The sequence below is a fragment of the Gobio gobio genome, assembly GCF_949357685.1.
Source record: "Gobio gobio genome assembly, chromosome: 12".
Classification (NCBI taxonomy): Eukaryota; Metazoa; Chordata; class Actinopteri; order Cypriniformes; family Gobionidae; genus Gobio; species Gobio gobio.
The window spans coordinates 32,353,550-32,370,933 of NC_137105.1; the positions used below are offsets into that span (position 1 = coordinate 32,353,550).

Sequence of the window (17,384 nt, forward strand, 5' to 3'; positions counted from 1 at the left end):
AAAAATCCTCCTCGCTCATCCAAAAACAAACTCCAGCATATTCAGACATGACTAGAACTTCAAAGGGGACCTGGTTCTATGGTCAGATGGGTTCGGTGCAAACAGGGATAAAAAGTTCATCAACTGATGGTGGAAATGGGGATTTTCAATGCTTTAGCTATTTTCTTATATCCACTTTCTAATTTGTGAAGCTCGACAATCTTTTGCTGCACATCAGAACTATATTCTTTAGTTTTACTCATTGTGATGAATGATTAAGGGAATGTGGCCTTGTAGGCCTATTTATACTCCTGTGGAACAGGAAGACATGGCTGGGCAATTTCATGCTCCTAGTCACGCTGGTGTGCAAACAAAAAAAACAAACAAAAAAACTCATAGGTCTAAATATGAATGGGAATATACTTCAGAGCTTTTTACCTTAGAATTTTGAGATTTTTTTTAATGAAAGATCAAAATGATAGATAGATAGATAGATAGATAGATAGACAGACAGACAGACAGACAGACAGACAGACAGACAGACAGACAGACAGACAGACAGACAGACAGACAGACAGTTTTTTAATTGCCCACTGGGGGTCATAGTTTACCAAATTTTCCAAAAATACAGCTAAAGCGGAATACCACCACCAACACCTGCATAGGTTTCATTTTGTTTGTAGAATCTGTTAATGCTGGTCTACAGGTCTGGCCTGTTTCGTTTCTTTTTAATCTTCTTTTATACTAGCCTATAGTGAATCTATACTGTGGGGGAAATTTATATAGAGTTTTCTGCCCTTCCAAAGATGGAAGTTTGTTCTTAATATTAGCCTACACATCTAGTTTGATTCTTGGGCTCTTCGGCAACAGAGCTGGGCTGGTACCGGTGCGCGTGCTTTCACTGAGTCTGCGCGTCCCCGCAGCCTGTAGGAGGTCGAGAATAACGGAGCCAAGGATCATCATCATCATCATCATCCCGGAGGAGAGGCCCAGTGAATACATGCCCGACACGCCTCATCCGGAACGGAAAGATGATTTTACAAATCTGATCTCAAGCGTGTGCTGTGTTCGATTCGGGGATTTGAGTGTAGATCCAGAGGTTCGGCCGCCCGTCGGTTCGGCTGCGTGACTACAGCAACATGCGCGCGTGTAACTGAAGCGCATGCATCCGATCAGGACACGGACTCTAGGAACCGAGTCAAACCGTGGAGCAGACGTCTTCAAGCTCACGGGTTCACCGATCATCATCATCCGCTACATGTGACCGAACCGAACCGTCCGAACCCATCTGCAGCTTCAGCAGCGAGCTGCGCGTTAGCACGGTGAGAAAACACTTTCACGTGAAGATTAGGGGATTAATAATATGAGATTGTTTTAGATAATTCATGTAATAGAAACCGTTGAAGCTAGATGTGTATACCTGTTCTGGTACGGTTCTTCTCGGGATCCGCCAAGGACTTTAGTTCAAATCTCATTAAATACCCGAATCAGTCAGACACCGGCCACTTTATGAATGACAGACAATAGAAGATTATATTGCACACATAAAGAAACCACCACTCAAATGAAGATATAAAATTTAAAAAAAGAATTCAATTGAATCCATATATAATGATCAGATGTGACCGTTAAACTGAATTAATGACCTGGGTTCGCATTAGCCTAGCATGCTAACACAGCAGCGCGCGCACAGACACACTTTATGCTTTTTTTCGCATTAGGGATTGTATATTTTATTGTTTTATTCATCAATTTATGTGTCTACATTTGAGTTGTTAGAAAATTATACATGTTTTAGAATAAATGGGGAGTGCTGTTAAAGCAGCAGTTAAAACTGCATGTAGCATGTTAGCAGCGTTAGCGCTCTGTTCAACACCACAATTTAAACCGTTAACCTTAATTCAGAGTATTCTTCTTCAAATGAACCCTAAACTGATTAATAAAAGGTATTCAAACAGCAATAACTGAGCTGAAGTGCGTTAAACTGAAACAGGTCATATTTGCGCTATCAAACGTTATTTATCTTCGTTTATTGTGATTGGAAATATTTCATGTTATGCATAATTACCATCACCGTCATTATTATTTTGTATTGGTTAATTTTTATGTGACACATACAATAACCCAGGACAAATATAGGATTGAGCAGGATATTGTAAAAAAAAAAAAAAAAAAAAACACTGGATCTTGGTCACTTTGGTTAACTTGAAGTGGCTCCTCCTCAACATGCTTATCAGGAAAGACACTATTTAATTTGAACCAAAGTTTTTCTTTGTTTGTTTTGCATGATACACAGATATCAAAGTCTAACTGGCTTAAAGGGTGTCAGTATGAACTGGCACATTTATATCTGAGGTTACTGGATGTGTGTTAGTAAATCAGTTTACTTCACATGTGTAAGTAAGCTACGTCTCTATACATTGAGTCCATTTCTTGTACTTTAGTCGCCCTCTCCTCTTGCATTCACTAGCTTGATTTAAATGTACATCACCTGTAGGCATTGTTAGAGTGTTGAGATTTAATTTGCTTAATTTTGTTACTTTCTCTTTTTGCAGGCAGGACAGTAAAGTATGGCTCCCCATCTGGACGCAGCCCGCAAATTGTTCTGGATCTTAATGAAGTCGCTGCTCCGTTTCACCTTCATGTTTGTCAATAACTGTGTCGCGATCCCGTCCTATTGCCTCTACCTGATAGTCCTGCAGCCTTTAAGAGTTCTGGATGCCCACACGTTCTGGTACATCGAAGGGGTCATGTTCAGGTGGTTACTGGCAATGGTGGCGTCTTGGGGCTGGTGTGCCGGTTACACAGGTAGACCAGCTTTTTCCTCTATTTCACTCTTAAAAATAAATGTTCCAAAAGTAGGTTTTCGTAGCAATGCTATAGAACCATTTTGGGTTCACCAAGTACCTTTCAGGGATCAATTACTTAAAGAATATTTTTTTCTCCTTAGTTTGAAGAACATTTTAATAATCTAGTTCTAATCTAGAACCTTTTTCCACTATAAAGTACCTTTTATGGAATGGGAATGTTCTATTCAAATCAGCGATCAAGAATAAGACCATAAAAAACAAAATAAATGGAAATGCTTTATGCTGAAAATAAGAAAATATCGAGACCCACACCTGTTCAATTTAATTACTCCATAATTTCGCTGAATTGAGCCAAGCTTAATCAGAATAGACAGTACCAAGCCTGTTTCAATCTTCAATCATCAGGAGTAAGTCGTGTTCCGTACATACATGGAACGATAAAGGGGACTCACTTCCGCATTTTAAATGCGGTTGTCACTCCTGAATGATGTTTAGTCTTGTGTTGCTACTGGCAGCAGTTAGATAATGCTATTAACTGCTCAAATGTATGCAGTGAATGTTCAGATACAGATGACTTTTTCCTCACAATCTTGCAATTCTGGCTTCTTTTCTCAGAATTGTTAGATAGAAACTCATAATTGTTATAAAGTCCAATTGACTTTATAACTCGCAATTGCTCGTGTTTCTTTTTATTCTGTGGCAGAAAACAAGCTTCCATAGTCATAATGTATGATAAAGAGCTCATATTAAAAACTGTTTTATAGTTAAGTCATGGCAATAAACTGTACACCTTTTAAAGACATAGAGAGCAATATTTACAAAAGCTATTCAGTCAAGAGCAGTGAGCGATTTCCTTGCAAGGCTCGAAATTGCGACTATTTTGGTCACATATGCGCCCGAAATTTAATCTGTGCGACCTCAGAATATATTGGGACCATTTGTGCAAGTGCAAATAATTGCTGAGGTGCGACCTGTTTTCATTTCTCTACAAAACGTTCGCTAATTACTGCACAGTATGAGCCTGCTGTGAGCTGATACAGTGGCCGGTTCACCATTCTATCATATAACCAGTTAAACTTCATCTTTACGTTCACTGCGCTCCGTTGTCACGTGACAGGGAGCTGACTAGCGTGCAAAATGTAAAGAGCTGAAGAGAGACAGACTTTTTGAAGGGGCAAGTGACGGGGAATGTTACTTGCCTGCCCGTCCAGACAAGTAGCCTAATTAAAACGTCAACACCAAAAAATAACTAGGGAATCACCAAAATGTGAGTGATTCTGATTTTATTACATTTAGATGGTGGATAATAATGTATTAGTGTACTGACGCTAACAGTTGAGGCTCGCGCGAGGAGAAAACAACAAATGAGCGCAGCTCACACAAAGAAACTCAGTTAACATACTGCTGTTAAAATTCCCAATGATGAATTATATTTTTAATATGATACAGTTAAGCAACATCACACCAAGGGTGTTGTTTTCCTGAATACCAACACCACTGAAAATGTGACATTGATTTCATACAACAGCTCAATAAACCGTTAAAATCAAGTCAGTCACTTACATTTTGGATGCAATATTGTATATTTTATTGTTTTATTCATCAATTTATGTGTCTACATTTGAGTTGTTAGAAAATTATACATGTTTTAGAATAAATGGGGAGTGCTGTTAAAGCAGCAGTTAAAACTGCATGTAGCATGTTAGCAGCGTTAGCGCTCTGTTCAACACCACAATTTAAACCGTTAACCTTAATTCAGAGTATTCTTCTTCAAATGAACCCTAAACTGATTAATAAAAGGTATTCAAACAGCAATAACTGAGCTGAAGTGCGTTAAACTGAAACGGGTCATATTTGCGCTATCAATATATAATATTGACTGTATTTGTTCTATTTCAGCAGCGGAAATAGTTCCAAACAAAGATCACAGCAAAACCACAGCGTGTCTCAATGATCTTCCATTACCGAATGATTCAGCGTTTTGAAGGAATCGGTTGAGTCAAAGATTTAATGACCCATTCGTAAAGAACTGCCTCATTCTTGAAGTAATCAGTCGTTTGAACGAATCATTTGAATGAATGATTCAATAGCCTCGTTTACATGCGCACTTTTTTGTCATTCCGATTAAAATCATTCCGATTGAAAGATTCGGTGGGCTGTTTACACGAGACGTTATCTAAAACGATTTGGTGTTTACATGTGCTGACTTTCAGTCGTAATCATTGTGACATGCGCACACAGTGTCTGAGTCGTAACGTTAGTATCGTGGATCAATAGTTCTGTGTTGGTCATTTTTATATTTATTTATTTTTTCTGTGGGCGGACATGCAGTAGTTTAAACTAATTTATGTCCTATATAATGGCTATTTCAACAGCTGTGAATGATGAATGCGGAATCAAAATGAATTCAATTCATTTATTTTGAAAAACACAAAATTAACAATAAAATGCACCCAAATTATTAATAAAGTAAGACGTGCTCAGCATCATTACTAGTACTAAACGCATAGATATTTCAGATGATTAAGGATATACCATAATCACAAAGGTATAAATATTAACAAAAGTAATTGAAGTAGACTGTGGCTAATGTTACTTAACCAATTTGAAGCAGTTGTTGAACTTTTTTTTTTTATATCTAACTTACGAGAAAAAGAGAAATGTCGACACGTCCTCTCCAGCAGCTTGAATGTTACCCGTTGAAATTGCAACTCTCAACGGCCACCAGGACTTATACACTTTTATAAAAGCTATTCATTATTTGTTGTAAAGTGTAAGACTCGCCTCAGAAAAATTAATTCTTCTGTCAGGCGCAGTTTAAGCCTAGGACAAATGCTGTCAAGATGAGATGGTGTAGCCAGGCAACGTCTGTGTCATTATTCCAACATGTTCGAAATAAAAAAGTTCAATACCTCTTGTCAACATTAGCCTGGTGTGAGCGCGGCACACGCTTTTCAGTTGTGGAGGCGCGCGCGCACTGTATATCACGTCACAGAAAGACGTACACTCAAAGTAATCGGATCAGGTCGTTTACATGGTGGAATTTTTTGTTTGATCGGTTTATGAAAAGGTTTATCCCACCCCTCTCCAACCGATTACAATTTCATTCGGTTTGGCCATTTTTATTCAGATTGAGGTGTTTATATGGAGCATTTTCATTCGGATTGGACTTTTAAACCGATTACAGTGCTCCATGTAAACGCACCTAATGACTCACTCATTAAGACGGTCAACTGCTGCCACCTACGGGTGGTTTAGTGTCATCATTCTTTCCAACATTTCATATTTGCATATTCACAATATATTTACAACAATCTCATAACATTATTCAATGCAATTTTAATCTTTCAGTGTAAATGGTTTAATTTGATTGGCAAAAGCCCTATAGTGTCATATTATTCTAATTTAATTTATTGATTAAATGTAAGAATTTAAAATGTTTTAATTTTATAAGATTAGGGGGAAATGTCCTTTATAAATGTAAAAAAAATGTGCTCGGGGGTAAATAATACAAATATGCAGATCTTAATATGCCATAGCTGATAGAACACTGGTGAGAATATTGTTTCAGAATCAATTACACTAGCAACACAAAAATCTGTCTGGTTCTTTTTTTTCCAGACACGCAACTTTTTTATTCTGACAAATGAATAACCGGTTTATTTGCACATGATACACACACACTTAAACATTATATAATAATATATAAACATTTTAGTTGTGGTGCTCCTAAATTTTTGCTGCAAAGTTGGGAGCACCAGTACTACCAAGTAAAAAAGTTAATTTCGAGCCCTGCCTTGTCTTTTTGTTGTTTGATTAACATTAAAATCACAGAAAGCAGGAATATTAGGCTGCTGTCACTTTAAGACATAATGCACTGATACTGTACACATACGTTGTCTTTCTCGACTGTTTACGTTCACTTAAAGGTGGGGTAAGGGGTATTTCAAGACTGCTTTAGGAAAGTGTCTCAGGTAGAGTACCAAAACAAACTTATAGCCAATCAGCAGTAAGGGGCGTGTCTACTAATGACGGGGAGAAAAGCACTCAGTGCACGTCATTATTTAAAAGACACGACACAGGAGCCGAGCAACGATAGAAAGAGAAAGATGGTAGATAAAAAACAAATGTGGAAGATGTCTGTGGAACAAAAGAAGGCTTACGATCAGGCAAGAAGTAGGACCTGTGTAAATATCGGATAAGCTTTCCAGCACTGGAGAGAACTCGAGGAGCGAAGGCTGAGATTGCTTTATTTCTTCTCGATAGGCGAGTAACTTTGATTTTGTTCCGTTTCTCAGAACTAATATATGTTGGCTTTTGCTTGAATATGCTTATGTGTCATGTTTGCTTGCTTGTCCATTTGCGATCGTATTGTCGATCACTTCAGGGATAATAAAGACCCATTCATTTCCATACCGTATAACCCTGGAGCGTCTAAACCTCCTCACCGTCTGTTTCAAGCGTCAGCTCCCAAAGTGTGTCTGAAAAGTAAGATAATATACTCCTAATATATGTTTGTTTCCTCTTTTCATGATCGATATAAGCCTTGAATCTTGTCATAATTGTCATATGTTCGTTAGTTGGACTGTCGTGCTCGTGCTATCGAGTTGTTCATGAGAACTGTGTTTGTGTTTTTGGAATGTAAGGGATGACTTTTTCACTGAACATTCGACCTGGATTACCATAGTAACACGCATTGCTTTCACTTATTGATGATATCAGAGCCTCAGCCGGCTGGCACAGCAGATTCCGCCATAGTCGTTGCCTGGGTTATGTATGTATTTCAAAAATAGGGGCGAATTGGTTTTGGTGACTTGAAATCAAAATTGTTTACCAGAAAGCACTTACCCCACTAAATTACTGGTCATATCAGGGCGTACAGCACTCACATTGAACCATGTTTACAAAGAGTGAGAGTTTTGTCCACATTATAACTGTTTTATGCGCTATTTTCAACAAACCATATTATAGATCGTCAGATTTAAGATGAACCGTGGTGCAAATGTGTGCTGAACTGTGGGTGCAAAAAGGCACAGTGCATATATTATTATTTTTTTAAACCGAGAACTGTTATACCCCTAGTGTGTACGTGGCCAAAGGTTCTTCATGGAACCATCAATGCCAATAAAGAACTGTAAATGTTCCTGACCTTTTTAATAAGGTTATTTAGAGTTGGACTAGGCATCTAAATGTTCAGTTTCACTGACAGTTTAAAGCAACGTTTCTTCAAGTGAGCCATGCAGAGCACTAGACTTCACTCAGTCTCCTAGTGGCTCCCAAATTTGACTGCTGTGTGCATATGTATTGATTTTTTTTTTTTTTCATCTTTATTGACTCACACTGTTGGTTTTTTGTGTTTGGATCGATTTCATTATTTTCTTAGGGAGACAAGTGTGATTAAGCTGTTACTGTGTGTGTGTTTTGTTGTTGTTGTTTTTTATTTAATAGTGTGGTCTATTTGGACAGTATTTTATGGTGGGAATCTTATGTGAGTTCTTTGTTTACAAGTTTTGATTTGAATTGGACTTTCCATCAGAAAGAGATTTTTGGGTTTCCTTCTAAAGCCAATTTGAATTTATGGACCAGTTGGATTAAGGAGAGTTGATGCGCCTCCTGCTTACTCACAGGCATTTCATGGCTAATTTCATTTTGTTGCACGCTGGTACTAAGAGCAGTGAGAGTGTTGATTGTACGCAGAAAGCTCTAGACTGATTATGTGGACCATGAGATGGAGGTGCAAGGGCTGGGACAATCAGCCAATCATGAAGATAGATAAGACCATTCGTCAACCTTTTACAAGATAACAAATAAATCAAGTTAATGTGACATTCAGCAGTGCCACACAGTTTGACATGCTGTATTTAATCTAAAATTATTTTAAACAATTTTATAATGAGGGCAGATTTTGAGGTACAATAAATAAATAAAGGTACAAATGTATTTTAAGAATGGTGTGAAATCTAAAAAATAAATTCAGTTTCTAGGGTTGGAACCTGTAGGCTTAAATGCTTATTATGGAAAACAAAACAAAAAAGTAATGTAAAAGTGCATACTTAAGTGAGTTTGTCATTTGTACTGTTTTGTTGTTGTTTTTCATTAGGAATATTAGGCTAATGAACACGTTAATTCTAAACCGAAAGTAAAATGCGCACCAATGGCGCATTTTCAGTTAATTCCTATGGAAGCTCAACTTCCATAGGAATTAATTGAAAACACTCTCTTTGCTCCGCACCATTATGAGTGCCTGATCGGCTGTGCGCATTTTACTTTCGGTTTAGAATTAGCGATTTAAAAGCCTCCGCCGGTGATATCGGTATTACCAGTGTTGTCACGCGTCGATTAACCGGTGGGTACATTTCCTCACCGTCACATCCCTACTAGTGTCTAATAGTTGCTTAATCAAATTATTTGTTTTTGATGAGGATCACAAGTTAACTTAAGTGATGGTTAGACAAGTTTCTCTTTCACATTCAATGTTGGAGTTTTCTTTTTTCGTGTCATTGTATTTGACACATTTTAAGACATTTCTTAATTCTGCTTTGTCATGTTTGGTGTACTTTATGCTTTTTTCACCTATAAGTTGAATCTAGTAGAAGAGCACACCAAATCAAAACTTCTCTTCTATTTTTATTTGTCTTCTCACTGGAACAGCTGGAGTATTGCCTAGTTTTGGGTTACACTAAGCTGTGTGCTAAATGCTCACAAATTGGGATGAGCAGTGTTTGGAAAGCAACATGGTAGAATGTTAAATTATTAATGGTGCTTTTCCTATTGAATACCTGCTCATGTGTAGCTGAGCAGAGAGTCACATGGTGGACAGTCTTCAGTTTAGAGGCTGTCCTTAAAGGGTCATGAAACCCTAAACCAAATTTTCTGAGATTTTAACAGAAGTGTGTGCGTTGAACATCATGGAAGACAATGTTACCATCTGTTAGTTTTGAATGTGGGCTTTTTGACCTTTTTGCTCTATTTCAACTTGTTTAAATTCGTCTTCATGTCAATGTCATAGGCTGTGACGTTTTCTTGTACTATAGTACGGCAATGACTCCTCGTCGTCTCATAATTATTCATGAGACTGCGTGTATTTGTCCTATGAGAAGATGTGTTGCTTAATTCATGACAGCACGCGCTTAATTATTCGTGACAGCACGCGTTGATAGTAGGGCTGCAACAACTAATTGATCAAATCGATCATGAAAATCATTGATAACGATTCTCATTGATTAGTCGGGTCTGCTCTCTGTATGCAAAGCTTCCACCAGTTGCGCCAAATTATAGCACTGAATAACTAATTTTTATGGACAAAATGTGCATCTTGAAATAGTGGAGTGGAAACGGTGAGCTGATGCAGGAAAGGTACGTGATCCAAGTTACCAAAACATGAGAATTGTTTATTTTAAGCTTCTAGCAAATGCATTAGCGTTTATCATACCCTGTCATGCTCTTTGACAGATGTGTGTGTGCGTCTGTCCTCAGCGCAAAACGTTCATTTTACAGGTTATATCCACTGATCTATTATAGAAAACAGCAGTTATATCCTCATCTGTAAATGTTACTAATTCACGCGAGTATTTCCATTTTGCATGAAAGTGCGTCCTGGTCCTGACAGTATGTGTAACTTCACTGCACGAGCGCCGGTGTCCTGACATTTCATCCTACCCGTCAGATTGTCCTACCAGGGCTTACTGCGCATGCGCACATCAATATTATTTATTTATTATATTTACATAGTTTTAAGGGTAGGTTTAGGGTAGGGGTATGGATATTAATAAAGCCTCAAATCACATGCATATGATGCTGGTAGCACAATCTGATAGGCAGGATTGTTTGCTGTCGAATTGTGCTACTGTCTTAATGGGATTTAGCAAATTCTGACAAGGTAGGACAAATCGACAGAACACGGGCACGCACATGCTCGTCAAACAGACAGGACACTTTAGAGAGGGAGACAATTACTATTCAATGCAAAAACATTCATTTAGCTGAAATATCTGCTTTAGGTGCTAAATTTTGTTTTTAAAGTCAACATGTAATTCAAGTATTTTATGAGAGTAGGAACTGTAAAGGGATAACAGCGTGTAATTGAATATAAATGTAAGAAGTTTCTACAGGATAAGGAAATTACAGTAACAGGTAGTGTGTGTGTGTGTGTGTGTGTTCCTGCAGAACATTCCTCTTATGTGGTAACACTGAGTTTTTTTTCTTTCTTTTTTTCTTTCTTTAATATCATTTTAATGTAGGGATTTGCTTAGTAACTTTTTTTGCACATAATGTATAGCACAAACATACCCATACGAAAATTATGCACTATTGATAACCATTTGTATAACCACACAAATACCATATAGTTAAACTATGGATTTGAAGCAAAACAATGGTTAATGTGTGGCTACCATTGAATAACTAAAATAACCCTGTTATTTATTATTATTATTTGTTTTGTTAACTGTAAAACCATGGTTAATTTATGTAATGGTAGATATCACTATGTATGTGTTCATAGCACTCAGCTGCAGTGTTAATTTCGTTGACGCGTCAACGACCTTTTTTCACTGACAAAAACGAGACGATAACTAAATAAAAACTAGTGTCTGATGACTAAAACTATGACGAAAACGTACTGTAATTTTCGTCAACAAATAAAAACGAGACGAAAATGTTAGGGAGGGACGATTAGGGAAGAGATCCAGTCGGTCAGAACTGATATCCTGTATAACAGATGCGCACATTTGATTCGAACGTGCTGATCTAACCGCTGGAAAACACGGCGCTGTTGTGCTTCTACAGGCTCACGCATCCCCAATACAGCGCTCCAGAGCGGTTCACAATCAATGAATAGCGCACATTTATGCCACGCAATTGTATATGAACTAATGCTGATGAATAATGACAATGTTTACTTTATGATGATTATATAGTAATATGTTTTAGACGGTTGTAACAATGCATATTTTATCTCCTGAACTTGAATGAGCAGCTGCAACTGCAACAGAGGCGCAGCAGACATTTCAAAATAAGAGTCCCGGTGTATTTCGAGCTTGTTTATAATTTAAAAGTTACTCATTATACAGTATATTCGTATTTGGTTACACAATAAACTGTATTTAATTTAATTCTTAGTCAGGAGGAAAGACCAGTATTTGACACCTATTCAATAAAGTATCAGGGTTATAATAGTTAACTAAAACCATTACTTGAAATCAAATAAATGTTAACTGAAATTAAAAATAAATAAATAAACAAACTTATTTGAAGCTTTAGCTGTACCTGATATGGCCTACTAACTAAAAGAAATAAAGTTATAAAAACTATATAGATGTTTTTAAAAAAAAAAACAAACAAAAAAGTGAATTGAGCTCTCTTACGTGTATTTTTAATGTCAAAAACAAAATGTCAAAATTAAATGGAGCTTGAATTGTATTACAATTTAACTAAACTCATTAGATTTTAGGAGACTAAATCTACAGTAGATTTAGTCGACTAAAATCTCATGATATTTAGTCGACTAAAACTAAAAACAATTCAGGTGACTAAAAAATGACTAAAACTAAATCAAAATTTGCTGTCAAAATTAACACTGCTCAGCTGACACGTTTGAAGGACAGCATTGGGCAGGATGTGGAATAGTGTGTTCGCCAATAAAAAAAAAACCTGGCTCTTTATCCGATTAATCGAAAAAACAATCGGCCAACTAATCGATTATCAAAATAATCGTTAGTTACAGCCCTAGTTGATAGGCATTTTCCTCTGACTGGCGCTTCAAACAGTGAGATTGCACACAGCAAGTGAGAGATGCATTAATGGATCAGACACTTTGTATGAGTTTCTGCGTTGCCTACGTTCTCTTCAACAGATCCTGAGTCTTCACACAAACGCGATTCATCCACACTGTGAGTGTAACTGCTCTTTACGGTTTATTTACTATTTAACCGACCAAACAGCTTATAAAAACTAGGGATGGGCATTTTTGTCAATTTCTCATTTCGATCATTGATAGGTCTCAAAAACGAGTACAGGTATATGAAAACATGAACATATAAAACAAAAAATAACTGCTAGATTATGATGCATAAATGTCTTTGAAAAAGAAACATCTTTATAAAATGACCATCTCAAATAACCAAGTCAGTAATATCGAGCATTGCCTTTGAGCTGAAACTGTGAAATAACACCACCCTGCAGAGCTAGCTAGCTGGTTAATAAACTCAACCAAACGCACCCTAAATCAATATTAATATGAAGATTATTATGAACCTATAACGACATAAATCAACACAAAAGGACGTGAATGCGCACGTGAACTTCAGCGTGCTAGATTTTACAGGCTATGGTTTGAAACGGAACATTTTGAATGCGCTCTTCCCTTAACAACGCTGATACACGGGCAACGAATTCACACAGAAACAACATTTTATTAAAAACGTGTTCTTATAATGCTATGACAGATTGACTCTGCACATCATGCACTTAATTGTATTATTCATGATCGAAGCGTTTACAGACATAACTGCGCGTTTTCGAACTCATAACGAAAAACAGCTTTAAATAAACTAGGTCTACTGTTAAAAAATACGAGAACAGTATAGCACTGCTGCATTACTAATATCAATGATTCTGAGAAAGAAATAGCCTATCTGAAAACAATATGACCGTCTCTAACCCATAATGTCGAGCATGAAATATGCGTTTGAGCTGAAACTGAAGAGAATGAGCTACAGTCGGTATAACGGCAGCGCTTTGCTAATTAAACTCAACCAAACGCTTCTTATATTAGATTAATCAGATATAGACAACATAAAAGTAATCTTACAACGTGCATCTGCAGGAAAGGACGCGAATGCGCACATGAACTTCACGCGCTAGTCTGAGTGTTCTCGCTAGTTTCTCTGTGGATCAGCTGATACACGGGGAACTAAACACAGATCATTTACAGCTTTCTATTTCCATTGTGTTCTCATTATAATGCTATGTAGGCTATGACAAATTGGCGCTGCACATCTTGCACTAACCATTCAATGATCTATGACAGTGATTCCAGACATCACTGCAGTGCACGCCTCAGTTTCACTTTATTTCGCCGCGGTCTGGAGGCTGTATAACGCTAACCAATCAGACCTCCGGTACCGCGCAAAAGACGCAATAACCAATAAAAAAAAGAGACAAATATATTTTTTTCAGGGCGATCATCGTTCTCATGATCGATGATCGCTGTCACGTTCGAGTACTCGATTACTCGACCACTGTTGCCCATCCCTAATAAAAACTCCACAAAATAAGCCTTAAAAGTTATCAAAGGTATGCAACAGCGTGTTCATATATATTTTCGATGCAGCTAACAAATTGCTAATGGCTAATGGCTGTGCATTTAATTGTCCATTGAATTATAGGTGTCACAGGATATATATGTATTTGTTAGGGCTGGGCGATATATCGCATGACATTGTTAAGCGCATCTCGTCAGTAAAACTGGTTCCTTGATTAGTACTAAATCGCCATCACCTGCTTTCAGATGGAGCGGCATTTACTACACAGAGCCGTAGTTCACTGACAAGCTGAGCCATATGGCATTAATTATCACGGACGTATCGGCGGCACATTATTTACGTTCTAGAATGGAACAGAAGATCTAGAATAATGGCAGCTTCTGCTCCCGGGCATAGTGAAAATGATCATTTATCATATAAAGCCAGACCAGGACATTCAAAAGTGTGGGAGTACTTTAAACAGAAGCCGAATAAAACTGTGCTTTGTTCGCTCTGTAACGCCGGTTTCACACTGCGCGCGGTGGCAGAGCAGGAGCTGTGCGCGTGGAGAGCGAGAGCTTTCACACTGTCAGTCAGTGTTGCCAAGTCCCGTTTTTTTCCGCGGAATTGGGCAACTTCTACACTGTTGCCGCGGGCTGTGTCTCATGTCCGCGGGTTGAAGCAATCCCAACTATGTGATATTTATCCCCGGGAATGAGAACTTTAGCAGGCAGCCCTGCAAAAAAACCACACATATTTAACCCCCCGAACGCGATGTTTACCAGAGAACCTCCCCGAAACGCGATTGGGCTTGTTTTGGGCTAGTTTTGAGTAATGAATGGGTGGGTTTTGTTGTGAAAACCTGGCAACCCTGCTGCCAGTGTTCTCTCCATGGTTCTCTCGCGCAGCTGAACCGTGGCACGTGTATTGCAACAGACGGTCACATTTTCCGGGGTTCTTCTCCGACCCCAGTACGTCTCGTGCTTTTATTTATTATGGGCTGCATATATCTGCTGTTAATGCGACCTGGTTCCCCTCTGTCCCAAACACATATGCATAATAACATGCTGTATATTAGGTAGTTTACATTATTAAAGTAACATTAAAGTTAAGATATGCCTCTAGCTTTAATCATTTAAATGTGTCTTTGAAGTTTGGGCAAAAACTTCTGGCAGCTTTAGTCGTTGTTTATGCACATGTATATCTTCAAAATAGACGACTAGTTATACTATATTAAAACTATGCTGAAAGCTCCAGTATGTGAACCTTTTGCAGATAAATACAAGTGCATTTTCGTTTACTATTGACACAAATCAATAAGTAAATCATACTCAACTACTATAGTAAACAACTTTTCCTAATTAGGCCTACTGTGTATACATTTATGATGAATAGTATCATTATATATTATGTTTAAAAAGCTTCTTGTGTTCATATATTCATATATTTCATTATAAAATGGCATACTATGTACACTACCCTTCCTGAAATACAATTAATATTGTCATCATTCATTGATTTCATGTTAAAATAATATACAAATTCACTACCCTCTTTGAAATATAATAATCAGTAAAAAAAAGAATCATAAGATTAATCCGGAAAAATAATCGTTAGATTAGTCGACTAATGGAAAAAAAATCGTTAGATTAGTCGACAGAAAAAATAATCGTTAGTTGCAGCTCTAGTATATTGTGTTGCGTGTAACCTAATGTTCATTTGCAGCATGCATTTGTGGGAAGCTTTGATGCTTTTAATGAGAGCGAAATAAAATTGTCTGAATCGGAAGCCGTTGATGTGCTGTCAGTCTCCCCTCGTCTCCCTCCACTCTGCTGCTGAACAAGGCCCACTTTTATAGCATTTTTCATGCTATACCAACTGTGGTGAGAACTGACTGCTGCTGAAACGGGGTTTCATGACCCTTTAAACCCTATAAGGAAAAACAGAAAATTATGGTCTTTTGACTTTTGAAGTATTGACAATAAATGGTATACATGATTGTATTTGTCAGTCAAGGTCAAAGTCGTTTGTCGTAATTTCTCACCTGGTTAGAATTTTACACAAGCTGCCTCCACACACTGATAAGAGGCTGACCTGATGATGCAGGTGAAGATAACTATGTGTGGCAGAGGTCAAATCTGTGTGTCATCTTCCTGCTTGAGAGCACAAAGAACAGATCTGTTTGATCTTTTCAAATGTATGAGGAACTGACCAAAATATAAGACATTATTCACTGAAAATCTTTCTCTGCAGTGAGCTGTTAACTCAGTGTTGTCAGTTAATGAGTTCCACTGATTCAGTTTGAATCATGGGCCCAGTCAACTGGTTCAAGAACTGGATCGGACTAATGATTAATTCAGTGATCTGGTTCTCAAGTTCGACTAACTGACTTGATGATCTAGTTCTCCGTTTGTGTTCCACAAAAAATAGAATACAGGTTTTTTTTTTAAAGCTGAATTTTTAACTGGAGCACCACTTTTTTAGAATGCCTTGCTATGCGGGAGATTATGCAAAAGACATGAGCACAGCAGTCTAACGTGTCTGTCTAGCACAGGGCCTCTCAACTCTGGCCCTCAAGGTCCACTTTCCTGAAGAGTTTAGCTCCAAACCCTAATCAATCACACCTTAACAAGCTAATGAAGAGCTGTGTTCCAATTCAGAGGCTGCATCCTTCAAAGGTAGCATTTGAAGGCCGAATGTGTCAGCGACCCAGCGAAGGCTGTCCCGCCAGAAGTTTGATTGACATGCGATCTAACCAATCATAGTCCGCCATCTGCCGAATCCGCCATTTTGTTCGACAAAGTAGTCAGGAGAGTTAGTAGATTAATGTTGTTGAACTTGAATTTAAATAATTGTGTACTGATGTCTTTCCGCTGTTGAAACAACATTCCTTCTAATGTTCATGTTTATTTGATGCTATAAATTAACTAAAAGGAAGAGATGATCGGTTCACGAGCAGCTTTAGGTGCTACAGCGATCTGTCACTCACGACATCAAAGAACCACAAAATGATATTTGTTTAAATTACTTAAGACAAAATTTGAAAGTTGAGACTGTTATATCAAAAGTAACCTGCTCTGTCCTGTCTGTCAGCGCGTTGTCAGTGTCCGTTTTGCTCCGCAATGTATTTTTCACTGTGTGAAAACGTGTGATGTGAGAGCGCCATGGCTAATCGGACATAGAAACAGTAACTAAAAGAGGTGGGTCTTTGCAAACGGTCAATGCGAACGAAGGCTTCTTCGAATGCGGCCTACAGATTTGTTTCCCGGGATTAATTGTGTGCCTATGACGACTGGACACCTCACTCCAGTCTAAACTAAAGGATTTTAGGCTATTTATTTTACTACACATT

The 17,384-nt window shown here is 37.8% G+C and overlaps 1 protein-coding gene across 1 annotated transcript in view; it reads left to right on the forward strand.

Annotated features, from left to right (window-relative positions):
* The first annotated feature begins 640 nt into the window (after positions 1-640).
* lpgat1 (lysophosphatidylglycerol acyltransferase 1) overlaps positions 641-17,384 on the forward strand; it is a 52,806-nt gene continuing 36,062 nt past the window's right edge. The window contains exons 1-2 of the mRNA XM_079830457.1: positions 641-1,301; positions 2,535-2,787. Coding sequence (XP_079686583.1) covers positions 2,550-2,787 — 238 coding nt within the window. The 5' untranslated portion in view covers positions 641-1,301; positions 2,535-2,549. The remainder of the gene's footprint in view (positions 1,302-2,534; positions 2,788-17,384) is intronic.